Source organism: Hyperolius riggenbachi, chromosome 2 (genome assembly GCF_040937935.1).
Source record: "Hyperolius riggenbachi isolate aHypRig1 chromosome 2, aHypRig1.pri, whole genome shotgun sequence".
NCBI classification, from domain to species: Eukaryota; Metazoa; Chordata; class Amphibia; order Anura; family Hyperoliidae; genus Hyperolius; species Hyperolius riggenbachi.
In genome coordinates, this window is record NC_090647.1 from 9845845 (window position 1) to 9866716 (window position 20872).

The 20872-nt window shown below is 47.0% G+C and overlaps 1 protein-coding gene across 1 annotated transcript in view; it reads left to right on the forward strand.

The window, feature by feature from the left end:
- CCKBR (cholecystokinin B receptor) overlaps positions 1-20872 on the forward strand; it is a 159712-nt gene that overhangs the window by 51300 nt on the left and 87540 nt on the right. Inside the window, exon 2 of the mRNA XM_068264022.1 lies at positions 10857-11105. Within this exon, the coding sequence (XP_068120123.1) occupies positions 10857-11105 (249 nt within the window). The remainder of the gene's footprint in view (positions 1-10856; positions 11106-20872) is intronic.

Sequence of the window (20872 nt, forward strand, 5' to 3'; positions counted from 1 at the left end):
GCCGGGCGATTCGTCTAATATCTCTATAATCTGCCTTCGCATCACCAGCCTTCCGTATATGTTGTCTGATTATAGGCGTACGTTAAAAAAGGGCGCCGGGAAAAAAGGGCGCAGGGTTTTAAAAGATAATCATGAATAACGTTTAAAAAAAATTTGTGCTATATTTCGTTTAAAAATAATGTTTTATAAAGTTATAAATCATTAAATAATGTGTATAAAATCGGCAATTTTAAAAACGTTAATCTTCCCTGTTTAAAAATTGAAATTTATAATAACGTTTTATAAAACATTAATAAGAATTTTACTAAAGCTATACCTAACCCTACTCTCGCACAGAACCCTCCCTGTACCTATCCCTAACCCCTAGACCCCCCTCTTGGTGCCTAACCCTAAGACCCCCCTGTTGGTGCCTAACCATAAGACCCCCCTGGTGGTGCCTAAACCTACGACCCCCCTGGTGGTGCCTAAACCTAAGACCCCCCTGTTGGTGCCTAAACCTAAGACCACCCTGTTGGTGCCTAAACCTAAGACCCCCCTGGTGGTGCCTAAACCTAAGACCCCCCTGTTGGTGCCTAACCCTAAGGCCCCCTGTTGGTGCCTAAACCTAAGACCCCCCTGTTGGTGCCTAAACCTAAGACCCCCCTGTTGGTGCCTAAACCTAAGACCCCCCTGTTGGTGCCTAACCCTAAGACCCCCCTGTTGGTGCCTAAACCTAAGACCCCCCTGTTGGTGCCTAAACCTAAGACCCCCCTGGTGTTGCCTAAACCTAAGACCCCCCTGTTGGTGCCTAAACCTAAGACCCCCCTGGTGGTGCCTAAACCTAAGACCCCCCTGTGATAAGCATTAATAACGTTTTTAAAAAATATGGTGCGGTTTTTCGTTTAAAAATGTAAAAAAAAATTTGTACGGTTTTTCGTTTAAAAGTAATGTTTTAAAAAAATATTGTACTGTTTTTCGTTTAAAAATAATGTTTAAAAAATTATAAATCATTAAATAATGTGTAATCATGAGAAACAGTTATAAAACATTAAAAGTCTCCGGGCGCCGCTTTTAAAACGTTATTTTTTTCCGGCGCCCTTTTTTCCTGTTGAGCGCCCATTAAACGATATTTATTATGGGAGTGAATGGCGGCGCCCTTTTTGTCCACCTGCCTCATGCGCCCAAATTTCCTGCTTCCTGATTATAGAGGCTCGGGGTGCAGATCTGGGCACTTTTATGTGCAAATTGTTCATTAAAATTGGGGGAAAGGTAATAAAGTAAAAGACAAATGTCTCACAACAAAAGCCGAAATGAATGCCAGAGAGAGTAGAGACAAAATGTGGCGAGAGAGAGCTGATATTTTCACAACTTGTACATAAAATGCCCTTGAAAGAGAGTCTGAAGCCAAAATAATTTGCTTTGTTTATTGCTAACTTATGTTAAGCAGTAAGATCAGTGGCATCACTAGGGCCTTTGATCCGGGGCACCATGGCAACAGGTTCGGGGGTGGTGCCCTGGCTCATACTGAGCAGCAGGAGGGGGCACTGGGCGGAGCGTCGGGGGAGTAGGCATAGTGTGATTAAAAACTCACCTTCCGATCCCCGCAGGCACAGCCTCCATCTTCTTCCTACTTCTTCCCCAGGCGTCCGTTGCCTTGGTTACAGCTCTCCCTGTGATGACGTGACCAATGTCAAGGGACGCCAGGACAGGAAGTAGGAAGGAGATGGAGAGTGCGCTCCTGCAGGGATCGAAAGGTGAGTTTTTAACTACACTATGCACGCTCCCCCACCGCTCTGCCCAGCGCCCCGCCTATCTAACCTATACTGAAGGCAGCTACCTATCTATCCTACACTGGGGGAACCTACCTATCTAACCTACACTGAAGGCAGCTACCTATCTAACCTACACTGGGGGAACCTACCTATCTAACCTACACTGGGGGAACCTAGCTATCTAACCTACACTGGAGTCACCTAGCTATCTAACCTGTACTGGGAGAACCTACCTATCTAACCTACGCTGGGGGAACCTACCTATCTGACCTATACTGGGGGAACCTACCTATCTAACCTAAACTGGAGTCACCTACCTATCTAACCTATACTACAGGCACCTTCATATCTAACCTATACTGGGGGAACCTATCTATCTAACCTACACTGGAGTCCCCCAGATATCTAACCTATACTGGGGGAACCTACCTATCTAACCTGTACTGGGGGAACCTACCTATCTAACCTACGCTGGGGGAACCTACCTATCTAACCTATACTGGGGGAACCTACCTATCTAACCTATACTGGGGGAACCTACCTATCTAACCTGTTCTGGGGGAACCTACCTATCTAACCTATGCTGGGGGAACCTACCTATCTAACCTACACTGGGGGAACCTACCTATCTAACCTATACTGGGGGAACCTACCTATCTAACCTGTACTGGGGGAACCTACCTATCTAACCTACGCTGGGGGAACCTACCTATCTAACCTATACTGGGGGAACCTACCTATCTAACCTACACTGGAGTCACCTACCTAGCTAACCTATACTGAGGGAACCTACCTATCTAACCTACACTGGGGGAACCTACCTATCTAACCTATGCTGCGGGAAGCTACCTATGTAACCTATACTGGGGGAACCTACCTATCTAACTTTTACTAGGAGAACCTACATATCTAACCTATACTACAGGCACCTTCATATCTAACCTATACTGGGGGAACCTACCTATCTAACCTACACTGGGGGAACCTACCTATCTAACCTTTACTAGGGGAACCTACCTATCTAACCTATACTACAGGCCCCTACCTATCTAACCTATACTGGGGAAACCTACCTATCTAACCTATAGTGGAGGCACCTACCTATCTAACCTATAGTGAAGGCACCTACCTATCTAATCTTTACTGGGGGAACCTACCTATCTAATCTATACTGGGGGACGCTGCCCATCTAACCTATACTGAGGGAACCTACCTATCAGTATATGTAGCCAGGGATATATGTGCCCAGTATATGTAGCCAGAGGTATAGGTCCCCAGTATATGTAGGGAGGGGTATATGTGCCCAGTATATGTAGCCACGGGTATATGTGCCAAGTATATGTAGCCAGAGGTATATTTTCCCAAGTATATGTAGGCAGGGGTATATGTGCTCAGTATATGTATGCAGGGGTATATGTGCCCAGTATATGTAGTCAAGGGTATATGTGCCCAGTATATGTAGTCAGGGGTATATGTGCCCAGTATATGTAGCCAGAGGTATAGGTCCCCAGTATATGTAGGCAGGGGTATATGTGCCCAGTATATGTAGCCACGGGTATATGTGCCCAGTATATGTAGCCAGAGGTATATTTTCCCAAGTATATGTAGGCAGGGGTATATGTGCCCCATATATGAAGGCAGGGGTATATGTGCCCAGTATATGTAGGCAGGTCCCCAGTATATGTAGCCAGTAGATGTGCCCAGTATATGTAGTCAGGGGGTATATGTGCCCAGTATATATAGCCAGGGGTATATGTGCCCAGTATATGTAGTCAGGGGTAAATGTCCCCAGTATATGTAGTCAGGGGTATATGTGCCCAGTATATGTAGTCCGGGGGTATATGTCTCAGTATATGTAGGCGGGGGTATATGTGCCCAGTTTATGTAGCCAGAGGTATATTTTCCCAAGTATATGTAGCAGTGCTGGGCCGAAATTACGCATTAGCGTAATTACGCATCGTAATTCACTACAAATGCACCGTAAGCGTTACGTGTAAGGTTACGGTATTACGCGTAATTAATTACACGTAGACTGTAGGGTTACGTTTTACGTGTAACAAATTACGCGTAAGACAGTAAACTCCCATTGAAATTACACAGTCTGCCGTAATCGCGTAATATTACGCTCCCGTATAATATAAAAAAGCCGCCGACTTTAAGGGGTAACAGCAAAGCCCCCTTAAGTGCTAAGAGCCTCAAATTTGGAGAATATATTAAGGAGATCAGAAGGAATAAGAGGAAAAAAATTTTTTTTCAAAAAGACCTTATAGTTTCTGAGAAAATCGATGTTAAAGTTTCAAAGGAAAAATATATACATTTAAAAACCCGACGACTTTAACGGTTAATAGCAAAGCCTGCTTAAAATTTAGGAACACCAAATTCACAGGGTATATTAAGGGGATCAGTGGGAATAAGAGGAAAAAAATTTTTTTCAAAAAGACCTTATAGTTTTTGAGAAAATCGATTTTTAAGTTTCAAGGGCGAAAATGTCTTTTAAATGCGGAAAATGTCAGTTTTTTTTGCACAGGTAACAATAGTGTTTTATTTTCATAGATTCCCCCAAGTGGGAAGAGTTTTACTTACTTCGTTCTGAGTGTGGGAAATATAAAAAAAAAACGACGTGGGGTCCCCCCTCCCAGACCTCTTTAACCCCTTGTCCCCCATGCAGACTGGGATAGCCAGAATGCGGAGCACCGGCCGCGTGGGGCTCCGCACCCTGACTATACCAGCCCGCATGGTCCATGGATTGGGGGGTCTCGGAAGGGGAGGGGCAGCCGAGCTTTCCCCTCCCCCTCCGAGCCCTTGTCCAATCCAAGGACAAGGGGCTCTTCTCCACCTCCGATGGGCGGTGGAGGTGGAGGCCGCGATTTCCTGGGGAGGGTTTCATGGTGGCATCTGGGAGTCCCCTTTAAAAAGGGGTCCCCCAGATGCCCACCCCCCTCCCAGGAGAAATGAGTATAGAGGTACTTGTAGTACCCCTTACCCATTTCCTTTAAGAGTTAAAAGTAAATAAACACACAAACACATAGAAAAAGTATTTTAATTGAACAAAAAACATAACCACGAAAAAAGTCCTTTAATATTCTTAATTAACCATTAATACTTACCTGTCCCTTTAAAAGCCAGTTCCCACGCAATATCCTCGGAAATATACTAGGGCAGCACACGCGGCTGGCAAAGTGCCGGCTGCGTGTGCTGCTCTTTATTTCATGAAAATCGGCCCAGCAGGGCCTGAGCGGCAGCCTCCGGCGGTGATGGACGAGCTGAGCTCGTCCATACCGCCCAGCTGGTTAATATATTCTCCAAATTTGAGGCTCTTAGCACTTAAGGGGGCTTTGCTATTAACCCTTAAAGTCGGCGGCTACCTAACATTGATCCATGCGTCAACTTTTCCGCTTGGCAGCATGACCTTACGCATTAATTGCTAGTAGGATTTTACGCGTAAGCCTATAACGTACTAACCTAAATTACGGTATACTTACGCGTAATTGCGTAAGTGCTATGCGTAATTATAGATATGTACCGTAATTGAATGTCTATGCCGTAAGCGTAATTTCGTAATGCGTAATAGCGTAAAATTACGCGTAATGATCCGTAAGCGTAGCTTTCTCCATTACGACCAGCACTGATATGTAGCCAGGGGGTATATGTGTCCCGTATATGTAGGCAGGGGGATATGTGTCCAGTATATGTAGACAGGTGTATATGTCCCCAGTATATGTAGCCAGGGGTATATGTGCCCCGTATATGTAGGCAGGGGTATATGTCCCCAGTATATGTAGGCAGGGGTATATGTCCCCAGTATATGTAGGCAGGGGTATATGTCCCCAGTATATGTAGGCAGGTGTATATGTCCCCAGTATATGTAGGCAGGGGTATATGTGCCCAGTATATGTAGTCCGGGGGTATAGGTCTCAGTATATGTAGGCGGGGGTATATGTGCCCAGTTTATGTAGCCAGAGGTATATTTTCCCAAGTATATGTAGCCAGGGGGTATATGTGCCCCGTATATGTAGGCAGGGGTATATGTGTCCAGTATATGTAGGCAGGTGTATATGTCCCCAGTATATGTAGCCAGGGGTATATGTGCCCCGTATATGTAGGCAGGGGTATATGTCCCCAGTATATGTAGTCAGGGGTATATGTCCCCAGTATATGTAGTGTGGGATATATGTGCCCAGTATATGTAGTCCGGGGGTATATGTCTCAGTATATGTAGGCGGGGGTATATGTGCCCAGTTTATGGAGCCAGAGGTATATTTTCCCAAGTATATGTAGCCAGGGGGTATATGTGCCCCGTATATGTAGTCAGGGGTATATGTGTCCAGTATATGTAGGCAGGTGTATATGTCCCCAGTATATGTAGCCAGGGGTATATGTGCCCCGTATATGTAGGCAGGGGTATATGTCCCCAGTATATGTAGGCAGGAGTATATGTCCCCAGTATATGTAGGCAGGGGTATATGTCCCCAGTATATGTAGGCAGGTGTATATGTCCCCAGTATATGTAGGCAGGGGTATATGTCCCCAGTATATGTAGGCAGGGGTATATGTCCCCAGTATATGTAGGCAGGGGTATATGTCCCCAGTATATGTAGGCAGGGGTATATGTCCCCAGTATATGTAGGCAGGGGTATATGTGCCCAGTATATGTAGTCAAGGTATATGTCCCCAGTATATGTAGGCAGGGGTATATGTCCCCAGTATATGTAGGCAGGTGTATATGTCCCCAGTATATGTAGGCAGGGGTATATGTCCCCAGTATATGTAGGCAGGGGTATATGTCCCCAGTATATGTAGGCAGGGGTATATGTGCCCAGTATATGTAGTCAGGGTATATGTCCCCAGTATATGTGGGCAGGGGTATATGTCCCCAGTATATGTAGGCAGGGGTATATGTCCCCAGTATATGTAGGCAGGGGTATATGTCCCCAGTATATGTAGGCAGGGGTATATGTCCCCAGTATATGTAGGCAGGGGTATATGTCCCCAGTATATGTAGTCAGGGTATATGTCCCCAGTATATGTAGGCAGGGGTATATGTCCCCAGTATATGTAGGCAGGGGTATATGTCCCCAGTATATGTAGGCAGGGGTATATGTCCCCAGTATATGTAGGCAGGGGTATATGTCCCCAGTATATGTAGGCAGGTGTATATGTCCCCAGTATATGTAGTCAGGGTATATGTCCCCAGTATATGTAGGCAGGGGTATATGTCCCCAGTATATGTAGGCAGGGGTATATGTCCCCAGTATATGTAGGCAGGGGTATATGTCCCCAGTATATGTAGGCAGGGGTATATGTCCCCAGTATATGTAGGCAGGGGTATATATCCCCAGTATATGTAGGCAGGGGTATATGTGCCCAGTATATGTAGTCAGGGTATATGTCCCCAGTATATGTAGGCAGGTGTATATGTCCCCAGTATATGTAGGCAGGTGTATATGTCCCCAGTATATGTAGGCAGGTGTATATGTCCCCAGTATATGTAGTCAGGGTATATGTCCCCAGTATATGTAGTCAGGGTATATGTCCCCAGTATTTGTAGGCAGGGGTATATGTGCCCCAGTATATGTCCCCACTATATGTAGGCAGGGGTATATGTGTCCAGTATATGTAGGCAGGGTATATGTCCCCAGTATATGTAGTCAGGGTATATGTCCCCAGTATTTGTAGTCAGGGTATATGTCCCCAGTATATGTAGGCAGGGGTATATGTGCCCCAGTATATGTCCCCAGTATATGTAGGCAGGGGTATATGTGTCCAGTATATGTAGGCAGGTGTATATGTCCCCAGGATATGTAGCCAGGGGTATATGTCCCAGTATATGTAGGCAGGGGTATATGTCCCCAGTATATGTAGGCAGGGGTATATGTGCCCCGTATATGTAGGCAGGGGTATATGTGCCCAGTATATGTAGTCAGGGTATATGTCCCCAGTATATGTAGGCAGGGGTATATGTGTCCAGTATATGTAGCCAGGGGTATATGTGTCCAGTATATGTAGGCAGGGGTATATGTGTCCAGTATATGTAGGCAGGGGGTATATGTCCCCAGTATATGTAGGCAGGTGTATATGTCCCCAGTATATGTAGCCAGGGGTATATGTGCCCCGTATATGTAGGCAGGGGTATATGTGCCCACTATATGTAGTCAGGGGTATATGTCCTCAGTATATGTAGCCAGGGGTAGATGTGCCCAGTATATGTAGTCAGGGGGTATATGTCCCCAGTATATGTAGGCAGGAGTATATGTCCCAGTATATGTAGGCAGGTGTACATGTGGCCAGTATATGTAGGCAGGGATATACAGTATGTGCCCAGAATAGGTAGCCAGGTGTCCCCCCCCCCCCAGGAGGAGAGAGCGAGGGAAGGAGAGCGGTTGGCACAGCAGCGGAGAAGGGGGGCCATCTCCATCCCCTTCCCTCACCTTAGGGTGCTCTCCCTCCCTCGCTCTCTCCTTGGAAACTAAGTGCGGTGGCTGGCAGAGGGGCGGAACTTACCTTCCGTGTCTCTGTCTGGTCTCGTCGCAGGCGCGGGATGATTTGCCACTACTCTGGTCTGATCCAGACCAGAGGCTGCGGCACTAGAACTTCCACCGCTTGGAGCGACACGGAAGGTAAGTCTCGCCCACTGCCAAACACTGCCACACTAGTTTCGGAGGAGAGAGTGAGGGAGGGAGAGCACCCTAAGGTGAGGGAAGGGGGGGGGAGATGGCCCCCTTCTCCACCACTGCCCACCGCTCTTCCTCCACTGCGCTGCTCTCCTCCTGCTACGGGCGGCTGTCACCACTGACAGCCGCCCGAGACCTGGGGGGCTCATACCGGGATAGCACCCCAAAATCGGGAGAATCCCGACGAAAACGGGACGGTTGGGGACTATGCTGGTGAGAAATAAAAAAAGCAAATTATTTCCCCTTCAGACTCTCTTTAAAGAGAACTCGAGGTGGGGTTCTGACAAGGATATCTACACACAGAGGCTGGGTCTGCCTATACAGCCCAGCCTCTGTTGCTATCCAGATCCCCCTTACGTTCCCCATGCGCTCTGCTATCCCCCATAAATCACAGCCGTGATGTGCGCTGTGTTTACATCTGTACTGTCAGTCTGCTGCTCCCTCCGCCTCCTGCAGAGCTCCGGACCCCGCCCGCGTCCCTTCCCTCCAATCAGCGGGTATGCTGTAAAAAAAGTGTGTTGTGAAATAGTGTTTAAAGATTTCAAAGGCTGGAGAGTGGCGGATGTGTTTTGGAAAGGCATTCCAGAGGAGGGGTAAGGCACGTGAGGAAACTTGTATACCGTATGAATGGAGGAGGTGATTTTAGAGGACGGGTGAGGCTTGTGAGAAGTCTTGCATACTTGAGTGTGAGGAGGTAATTCTAGAGGAGGACAGGAGGAGGTTGTGTGCAGGGTGGAGATTGGAGTTGGGTTGGTGTCTGGAGACAAGCAAGGAGAGGTACAGAGTAGAGGATACCTGAAATACAGTGTGTGTGTGTGTGTGTAGGGGGACGAAAAAGATTGCAAATCGATTGACCAATCGACCGATTTGCGGCCGATTTCAATCGATCTGACATGCTGGAAAATCTAGGTCGGTCTGTTGAGATCGCTTATCATTTTGCATTGGCCCTAATGGAAATCTGATGGCAAAAAATGCCATCAGATCGATTTTCAATAGATTTCAGACTGAAATCTATTGGAAATCTGTTCCTAGTAAAAAATGTTCCTAAACACATCAGATAGATCAGAAATCTATCTGATGATCTATCTGCTGCTAATCTAATGAGTGTATGGCCACCTTAATTATGCAGTAATGCCTTTAGATCAATTTTCAACAGATTTCCAGTAGATTTAATTCTGAAATCTATTGGAAATCTGTTCCTAGCGTGTGGCACACATCAGATAGATTCCTGTCAGATTCGACCTGACAGGCATCTGACAGAAATCTATCTGATGGTTGAATCTGCTGCAACTCTATCAGTGTATGGCCACCTTAAGATTTAAGGGTGCGCTTGAAGGTAGCAAGGTTTGGAGTGTGATGGATGAGTTTAGGAAGGAAATTACAGAGGCAGGAGGAGGCTCGTAAGAAGTCCTGTATGTGTGAATAGGCAGGGTTGATTCTAGAGGAGGACAGAAGAAGGTTGTGTGCAGATCTGAGAAACAAGTATCTTGAAGATTATGGGGAGCTTTATAGGTTAGGGTTAGGAATTTAAAATGGACTAACTGGTTAATTGGCAGCCAATGTAGAGCTTGTCAGAGAGGAGCAGCAGATGAGGAGTGAGAAGAGAGTTGGACGAGTCAAGTGGCTGAAGTATAGACTGGAAGGGTGCCAGTCTGTTAGTAGGAGAGCCACAGAGCCGAGTATTACATTAGTCAAAGCAAAATATCATTAGGGTGCGTATTAGTATTTTAGTGGAGTACTGACTGAGAAAAAATCAGATGTGAGATATGGTTTTGAGTTGGAGATGACAGGAGTCGGTTAGAGAGTGAATGTGAGGAATAAATGAGAGAGGCATTAAATATCACCCCTGAACAACATGCTTTGGCAACTGAAGTGATACGATAGTTATTGCCATTTATTGTTGTATCAGGCAGAGAGGCGGATAGAGACATTGGTTCATGCCTGATGAGGCGTTGTGTCAGTTAGTTAGTCAGTGTATTACTATTGCCCTGTACTATGTATGCATTATACAGCTGAGGTTGTGCTTTATAGACAAATCTCTACAAATGTAAAGAAATAAAATCGTAATTAACAGGACAGATGAAAAACGTAATGACAGACGGATGGTACTTTCATGTCACAGTAGAGGGGTCATTGTCACAGAAGAGACTTAGCATCCATCACATCTCATTATTGCTTTTTATCCATTGTATTGTTTTATTTGATCTTCTTAAGTCAGAACATTTCCTATCCACTAAAGGCGGGGTTCATATTATTAACCCCGCGGTATTCAGCGCGGGGATCAATTAGCACTTCACGCAGGACAGCTGCCGTTGTTTCACCCCATCTCTGCGAGGCCTGAACATGGAACGTCACTGAAATGTGACATAAAAGCCTCCAGAAAGTCTTTTATCTGCGATGGCTTCATCAGTGATGAAATATTTTGTCGTTTCAGATCTGAATTGGGTGCGGATTCTCCTCTACTGCATCATCTTCCTCCTCAGCGTCTTCGGAAACACGCTGATCATCATCGTCCTGGTGATGAACAAACGCCTGCGGACCATCACCAACTCCTTCCTGCTCTCACTGGCCATCAGCGACATCATGGTGGCCCTCCTGTGTATGCCCTTCACCCTCATCCCCAACCTCATGGGCAACTTCATCTTCGGAGAAGTCATCTGCAAGACCGCCGCCTACTTCATGGGTGAGAATTCCTTGTTCTATGATGTCCATCAGTTCCAGCTCCTTAATGGTCAAGTGCAACCAAAATTCATTGAGAAGTTTCTGAAGAAACACAAAAGAAGGGACACCAACCAGTGCTGGGCCGAAATTACGCATTAGCGTAATTACGCATCGTAATTCACTACAAATGCACCGTAAGCGTTACGTGTAAGGTTACGGTATTACGCGTAATTAATTACGCGTAGACCGTAGGGTTACGTTTTACGCGTAACAAATTACGCGTAAGACAGTAAACTCCCATTGAAATTACACAGTCTGCCGTAATCGCGTAATATTACGCTCCCGTATAATATAAAAAAGCTGCCGACTTTAAGGGTTAATAGCAAAGCCCCCTTAAGTGCTAAGAGCCTCAAATTTGGAGAATATATTAAGGAGATCAGAAGGAATAAGAGGAAAAATTTTTTTTTCAAAAAGACCTTATAGTTTTTGAGAAAATCGATGTTAAAGTTTCAAAGGAAAAATATATACATTTAAAAACCCGCCGACTTTAACGGTTAATAGCAAAGCCTGCTTAAAATTTAGGAACACCAAATTCACAGGGTATATTAAGGGGATCAGTGGGAATAAGAGGAAAAATTTTTTTTTCAAAAAGGCCTTATAGTTTTTGAGAAAATCGATTTTTAAGTTTCAAGGGCGAAAATGTCTTTTAAATGCGGAAAATGTCAGTTTTTTTTGCACAGGTAACAATAGTGTTTTATTTTCATAGATTCCCCCAAGTGGGAAGAGTTTTACTTACTTCGTTCTGAGTGTGGGAAATATAAAAAAAAAACGACGTGGGGTCCCCCCTCCCAGACCTCTTTAACCCCTTATCCCCCATGCAGACTGGGATAGCCAGAATGCGGAGCACCGGCCGCGTGGGGCTCCGCACCCTGACTATACCAGCCCGCATGGTCCATGGATTGGGGGGTCTCGGAAGGGGAGGGGCAGCCAAGCTTTCCCCTCCCCCTCCGAGCCCTTGTCCAATCCAAGGACAAGGGGCTCTTCTCCACCTCCGATGGGCGGTGGAGGTGGAGGCCGCGATTTCCTGGGGAGGGGTTCATGGTGGCATCTGGGAGTCCCCTTTAAAAAGGGGTCCCCCAGATGCCCACCCCCCTCCCAGGAGAAATGAGTATAGAGGTACTTGTAGTACCCCTTACCCATTTCCTTTAAGAGTTAAAAGTAAATAAACACACAAACACATAGAAAAAGTATTTTAATTGAACAAAAAACATAACCACGAAAAAAGTCCTTTAATATTCTTAATTAACCATTAATACTTACCTGTCCCTTTAAAAGCCAGTTCCCACGCAATATCCTCGGAAATATACTAATCAGTTACAATGTAACAAAGTTATTACAATGTAACAACTTTGTTACATTGTAACTACGCCGCACCCGACGTCACTCACCGCCGCCGCCGCCACCGCGTCTGTGCTGCAGGACCCGACAGAGCTCTGAGCTATAGCTCAGAGCTCTCTAAGCATCTTTGTATTTGGGCTCCAAGGAGCCCCATTGGTCCTTAGCAGACCAATGGGGTTCCTTCTGATTTGAAGGAACCCCTTTGGTCTGCTAAGGACCAATGGGGCTCCTTGGAGCCCAAATACAAAGATGCTTTCGAGAGCTCTGAGCTAATATAGCTCAGAGCTCTGTCGGGTGAAGGGAAGCTAAGTCCCCGCCGGCTCCGCTGCCCTCCCCGCCTCTCCCACATGTCACCTATATACATGCTGGCACACATGGGTGCCAGCATGTATATGAGTGACAGGTGTGGGCGGAGTGGACGGCGGGAGCCGGCGGGGACTAGCGTGTATGCGGCGGCCGGCGGGTGAGCGGCGAGTGACGTCGGGTGCGGTGGTGTTACAAAGTAACAAAGTTGTTACATTGTAATAACTTTGTTACATTGTAACTGATTAGTATATTTCCGAGGATATTGCGTGGGAACTGGCTTTTAAAGGGACAGGTAAGTATTAATGGTTAATTAAGAATATTAAAGGACTTTTTTCGTGGTTATGTTTTTTGTTCAATTAAAATACTTTTTCTATGTGTTTGTGTGTTTATTTACTTTTAACTCTTAAAGGAAATGGGTAAGGGGTACTACAAGTACCTCTATACTCATTTCTCCTGGGAGGGGGGTGGGCATCTGGGGGACCCCTTTTTAAAGGGGACTCCCAGATGCCACCATGAACCCCTCCCCAGGAAATCGCGGCCTCCACCTCCACCGCCCATCGGAGGTGGAGAAGAGCCCCTTGTCCTTGGATTGGACAAGGGCTCGGAGGGGGAGGGGAAAGCTTGGCTGCCCCTCCCCTTCCGAGACCCCCCAATCCATGGACCATGCGGGCTGGTATAGTCAGGGTGCGGAGCCCCACGCGGCCGGTGCTCCGCATTCTGGCTATCCCAGTCTGCATGGGGGACAAGGGGTTAAAGAGGTCTGGGAGGGGGGACCCCACGTCGTTTTTTTTTTATATTTCCCACACTCAGAACGAAGTAAGTAAAACTCTTCCCACTTGGGGGAATCTATGAAAATAAAACACTATTGTTACCTGTGCAAAAAAAACCTGACATTTTCCGCATTTAAAAAACATTTTCGCCCTTGAAACTTAAAAATCGATTTTCTTAAAAACTATAAGGTCTTTTTGAAAAAAAATTTTTTCCTCTTATTCCCACTGATCCCTTTAATATACCCTGTGAATTTGGTGTTCCTAAATTTTAAGCAGGCTTTGCTATTAACCGTTAAAGTCGGCGGGTTTTTAAATGTATATATTTTTCCTTTGAAACTTTAACATCGATTTTCTCAAAAACTATAAGGTCTTTTTGAAAAAAAATTTTTTCCTCTTATTCCTTCTGATCTCCTTAATATATTCTCCAAATTTGAGGCTCTTAGCACTTAAGGGGGCTTTGCTATTAACCCTTAAAGTCGGCGGCTACCTAACATTGATTCATGCGTCAACTTTTCCGCTTGGCAGCATGACCTTACGCATTAATTGCTAGTAGGATTTTATGCGTAAACCTATAACGTAATAACCTGAATTACGGTATACTTACGCGTAATTGCGTAAGTGCTATGCGTAATTATAGACATGTACCGAAATTGACTGTCTATGCCGTAAGCGTAATTTCGTAATGCGTAATAGCGTAAAATTACGCGTAATGATCCGTAAGCGTAGCTTTCTCCATTACGACCAGCACTGACACCAACAGCCCAATATAGTGTAGTATGTTAACATACCAAGTACATTCGTATAGAAAGTATACATAAATATACTCACAAACCAGTGTTATCACCAAGACAACCACTGGCAAGGCCGGATCAGTGAATAATGGCGCACAGCGCCTATGCATAAAAATGGTGCCGCATTAAAAAGATACGCTTATCGCTATTTATCGTTAGTACTGTATAATAATGGCGCACAGGGAAAAAAGTAGTAAAACGGCACACACTAACGTTATTTATCAATAGTGGCACACACTAACGTTATTTATCAATAGCGCTGTTCATATGCCAAACAGCAGACGTTATTGTGCACAGTAACTTTATTTATCAATAGCGCCCTACATAAGCCAAACTGCAGATGTTATTTAAGTGCAAAACGGTGAATGGATTTAATGTAACACTGTCAAGGTTAGGATTAGGCACCACAAGGGGGAATTTAGGGTTAGGCATCACCAGTGAGGTCTTAGGGTTAGGCACCACCAAGGGGATCTTAGGGTTAGGCACCACCAGGGGGGTGGTTAGGGTTAGGCAACATCAGGGGGGTCTTAGGGTTAGGCACCACCAGGGGGGTCTTAGGGTTAGGCACCACCAGGGGGGTGGTTAGGGTTAGGCAACACCAGGGGTTGCTTAGGGTTAGGCACCTCCAGCAGGTGGTTAGTGTTAGGCACCACCAGGGGGGTCTTAGGGTTAGGCACCACCATAGGGGTGGTTAGGGTTAGGCAACACCAGGGGGTGCTTAGGGTTAGGCACCACCAGGGAGGTTTTAGAGTTAGGCACCACCAGGGAGGTCTTAGGGTTAGGCACCACCAGGGGGGTCTTAGGGTTAGGCACCTCCAGGGGGGTGGTTAGGGTTAGGCACCACCAGGGAGGTCTTATGGTTAGGCACCACCAGGGGGTTGGTTAGGGTTAGGCACCACCAGGGGGTGGTTAGGGTTAGGCACCACCAGGTGGGTGGTTAGGGTTTGGCACCACCAGGGGGAATTTAGAGGTTAGGGATAGGTACAGAGAGGGTTCTTTGTGTTAACGCTAATTAACAATAAGGCTTTAACGTTAAATAGTGATAAGCGACAAACGGATTAGCGGCAACACTGTGCGCCATTATTCGCAGGCGCCATTTTCAGATGAATCCAGCAAGGCAGGTAGGGAGATTAGACTTGACACCGCTCTGGTTAAGAAGTTGCTCTCTGTAGATAGTAAGGATGGGTTAACACCCCTCCACCAGGGGTAGACTAGACAATATATTGAAGTTTGTAACAGAGGCAGAAAAATAGGATAAGATTAGTTAAAAGACCCCTTTTGCGGCGTTCGGCTGCGGGTGTTTTTTTTAACCTATTTTTTTTTATCATGTAGCTAGCCTAGCGCTAGCTACATGATTGCCACCTCCCTGCGCCATCCCGCCAACCCCTCCAATCACCGCCGGCGATCATACCCAACAGGAAATCCCGCTCTGAATGGGATTTCCTGTTAGGGTTTCCCTTCTTGCCATGGCAACGATCGGAATGACGTCATCAACGTCATGACGTCAGGGGGAGTCCCGATCCATCCCATAGCGCAGCCTGAAGGTGAGTGGCCAGACTGCGCTGAGGGTCTGGGGAGGGGGGCCTCTTTCGCGGCGCGTAGCGGTGGCGATCGAATTAAACACGCAGCTAGCAACGTGCTAGCTGCGTGTTTAAAAAAGAAAAAATGTAAAGAAGACCCACCAGGGGCTGAGATATCCACCGCAGCAGTTATGGACGAGCTGAGCTCATCCATACCGCTAAGGTGGTTAAAAAGGGGAGGTAGTGGTGGACTTACCTGGGTGTTGTGTCTTCCTGGTGGGGGTAGTCCCACCACCTCAGGGAACCAGAGATGAACGATTCACACAAAAAAAAAATATCAGTTGATAGCTTGTAAAGAATAAATGCTCTACCTGATAATTTTGCCACTCTGGTGTGCCTTTTTGAGTGCTTTTTATCCATTATTGCTCCAGGAAATATCCAATATGGCCGCCGGCTCATATCCCTTCTGCTTCCAGGTTATGAGGTGTTCTGGATGTGCTGTCTAAGCTATATGAGACTATAGACAAGCAGGGCTGCTGTAGGCTTTCGTCTGTGTGCTTTCATATTCTGGTATGCTTTGTGGCTGCCTGTAGGAAGTGTCTCTCATAGTAATGAAACTGCATACAGTAGATAATAATGACAGGCTGCACAGACAGAGCACACAGATCACACAGCCACACTTGTCTGTTAGACAGAGATTTTTCCTGCAGCAGCAGCCCCTCCCATGTCATCACAGCTCTCAGTATGTATGTAAAGCATGACATTTGAGCCAGGAGGGGGCAGGCTTGGGCCTGAAAAGACTCCACAGAAGAGTGACTCAGCTATAATGATTCCAGGTCAAACCTCGACTGAATCAGTCTGTGGATTCTTATCACAGCTGATAACAGATAGATTAGACTGAGAAGAATAAAACTAAAAGCAGGGTAGGTGTTTACTGTCATGTTCCCACTGATAAATGTAATAAAATACATGAGGGTGCTTCCTCTCTGGTTCTCTTTAAATGTTTTTTTTAACTAATCTTATGCTGTTTTGGGTGTTACAAACTTCAATAAGTTCCTGAAGAAGTTCCTTATTTCTGTCTTGCCCATGAAGTATTACTGTCACAGCTGCACTCTCCAGTCGTGTAGAATCCAGGGGAAGGGAGACTCTGCCACCAATCTGTGTAGCAGCTGACGAAGATGGAGGAAGCTGGAAATGGTGTGGGTGAGATCTGAGGACTAGTGATGGTCAATAAGATGCAAATAATCCCAACCTGATGCAAAATCATGCAAATTCTGCAGGCAAACTTATGCAACTTGAAAATGGACCAATCAGATTTCACCTTGATGGGATTTGATAAGTTTTTGAAGCTGCATACCATTTGTCCACCCACCGTGGCCACGTGTTTCTGAGGAACACAAAACTTCTGTGGTTCTGTCCTCCAGTGCCCCAGCACCCACCTCTAGGGATGGTCGCTGCATTCCGCCGAATTATAAATTCCACTATTCCGGCCGGAATTTGGTGATTCCGGTTCCAAAGCGACAGAACATAATTGCTATAGCCATTTTTCGGAATTCTGCGGAACAAAACAGAACAGATAAGCTGCTATCCTAACCATTATACCGCCAACACTACATGCTGAAACTTCTTGCAGCAGACTTACTTCCTTCCGACAAAAGACACACATACATCCCCATAAAATCATTCAACAGCAACTGCATGCACAGTGTTTGTGGTACACAGTCTCTGTGGCACAATTAGTTAGCGCGTTTGGCTGTTAACTGCAAGGTTGGTGGTTCAACCCCACCCAGGCATGGCCGGTATCCGTTGATGAGAGAGAGAGAGAGCTCATTTTTTTCTTGGATATATCACAATGGTACATGCTAGGCTGGCTTCAGCATGTAGCATTGTAGTGTGTTGTGTTGGTGGTATAATGGTTAGGATAGCAGCCTACCATGCGGTAGGCCTGGGTTCAAATCCTGGGCCTGGCCAATATATGTGAGTTGGCTTTTAAAATCCTACAAATCCTTAAGCAAGCTAATTTTTCTCTTGGATATATCATAATGGTACATGCTAGGCTGGCTTCAGCATGTAGTGTTGGTATAGTGGTGAGGAGAGCTATCTACCATGCACTCAGACCTGAGTTCAATTCCCAGCCAAGGTATGTAAGCTGGCTTTTGAAATTCTACAATTCCCTGGAAGGTGAGACCCTCCGGGATGGAGGCGGTGAGGGAGGAGGGAGAAAAGGACAAAGGGAACAGTGTATAGGGTCTATGGGCTGCCATATAGCATAAATAAGGTTCCATTTGCGATTATTTCAATTTTTCCATTGGAATCTAGAATTCCGGGGAATTTCGTAAAAATCTGGCGGAATTTTCATAGCGACAAAATTTAGACCTGGCGGAATCCGCAAATTCGGGCAGAACGGAATTTGTTCGTTCCGATCATCCCCCTCCTGTCCCTCGCCCGCCTTCTCATGTATAACTGAATGCCCTGCACTTTATGCATTAGTCAGTTGTTCCGCCCTCCAGTGCCCCAGCACCCACCTCCTCTCCCTCGCCCGCCTTCTCATGCATAACTGAATGCCCTGCACTTTATGCATTAGTCTGTTGTTCCATCCTCCAGTGCCCCAGCACCCACCTCCTCTCCCTCGCCCGCCTTCTCATGTATAACTGAATGCCCTGCCCTTTATGCATTAGTCTGTTGTTCTGTCCTCCAGTGCCCCAGCACCCTCCTCCTCTCCCTCGCCCGCCTTCTCATGTATAACTGAATGCCCTGCACTTTATGCATTAGTCTGTTGTTCCATCCTCCAGTGCTCCAGCACCCTCCTCCTCTCCCTCGCCCGCCTTCTCATGTATAACTGAATGCCCTGCACTTTATGCATTAGTCTGTTGTTCTGTCCTCCAGTGCCCCAGCACCCACCTCCTCTCCCTCGCCCGCCTTCTCATGTATAACTGAATGCCCTGCACTTTATGCATTAGTCTGTTGTTCCATCCTCCAGTGCCCCAGCACCCACCTCCTCTCCCTCGCCTGCCTTCTCATGCATAACTGAATGCCCTGCACTTTATGCATTAGTCTGTTGTTCCATCCTCCAGTGCCCCAGCACCCACCTCCTCTCCCTCGCCTGCCTTCTCATGTATAACTGAATGCCCTGCACTTTATGCATTAGTCTGTTGTTCTGTCCTCCAGTGCCCCAGCACCCTCCTCCTCTCCCTCGCCCGCCTTCTCATGTATAACTGAATGCCCTGCACTTTATGCATTAGTCTGTTGTTCCATCCTCCAGTGCCCCAGCACCCACCTCCTCCCCCTCGCCCGCCTTCTCATGCATAACTGAATGCCCTGCACTTTATGCATTAGTCTGTTGTTCCATCCTCCAGTGCCCCAGCACCCACCTCCTCTCCCTCGCCTGCCTTCTCATGTATAACTGAATGCCCTGCACTTTATGCATTAGTCTGTTGTTCCATCCTCCAGTGCCCCAGCACCCACCTCCTCCCCCTCGCCCGCCTTCTCATGCATAACTGAATGCCCTGCACTTTATGCATTAGTCTGTTGTTCCATCCTCCAGTGCCCCAGCACCCACCTCCTCTCCCTCGCCCGCCTTCTCATGCATAACTGAATGCCCTGCACTTTATGCATTAGTCTGTTGTTCCATCCTCCAGTGCCCCAGCACCCACCTCCTCTCCCTCGCCCGCCTTCTTATGTATAACTGAATGCCCTGCACTTTATGCATTAGTCTGTTGTTCCATCCTCCAGTGCCCCAGCACCCACCTCCTCCCCCTCGCCCGCCTTCTCATGCATAACTGAATGCCCTGCACTTTATGCATTAGTCTGTTGTTCCATCCTCCAGTGCCCCAGCACCCACCTCCTTCCCCTCATGCCCCTTCTCATGTATAACTGAATGCCCTGCACTTTATGCATTAGTCTGTTGTTCTGTCCTCCAGTGCCCCAGCACCCACCTCCTCCCCCTCGCCTGCCTTCTCATGTATAACTGAATGCCCTGCACTTTATGCATTAGTCTGTTGTTCCATCCTCCAGTGCCCCAGCACCCACCTCCTCCCCCTCGCCCGCCTTCTCATGTATAACTGAATGCCCTGCACTTTATGCATTAGTCTGTTGTTCCATCCTCCAGTGCCCCAGCACCCACCTCCTCTCCCTCGCCTGCCTTCTCATGTATAACTGAATGCCCTGCACTTTATGCATTAGTCTGTTGTTCCATCCTCCAGTGCCCCAGCACCCTCCTCCTCTCCCTCGCCTGCCTTCTCATGCATAACTGAATGCCCTGCACTTTATGCATTAGTCTGTTGTTCCATCCTCCAGTGCCCCAGCACCCACCTCCTCTCCCTCGCCCGCCTTCTCATGTATAACTGAATGCCCTGCACTTTATGCATTAGTCTGTTGTTCCATCCTCCAGTGCCCCAGCACCCACCTCCTCTCCCTCGCCCGCCTTCTCATGTATAACTGAATGCCCTGCACTTTATGCATTAGTCTGTTGTTCTGTCCTCCAGTGCCCCAGCACCCACCTCCTCTCCCTCGCCCGCCTTCTCATGCATAACTGAATGCCCTGCACTTTATGCATTAGTCTGTTGTTCTGTCCTCCAGTGCCCCAGCACCCACCTCCTCTCCCTCGCCCACCTTCTCATGCATAACTGAATGCCCTGCACTTTATGCATTAGTCTGTTGTTCTGTCCTCCAGTGCCCCAGCACCCACCTTCTCCCCCTCGCCCGCCTTCTCATGCATAACTGAATGCCCTGCACTTTATGCATTAGTCTGTTGTTCCATCCTCCAGTGCCCCAGCACCCACCTCCTCTCCCTCGCCCGCCTTCTCATGCATAACTGAATGCCCTGCACTTTATGCATTAGTCTGTTGTTCCATCCTCCAGTGCCCCAGCACCCACCTCCTCTCCCTCGCCCGCCTTCTCATGCATAACTGAATGCCCTGCACTTTATGCATTAGTCTGTTGTTCCATCCTCCAGTGCCCCAGCACCCACCTCCTCTCCCTCGCCCGCCTTCTCATGTATAACTG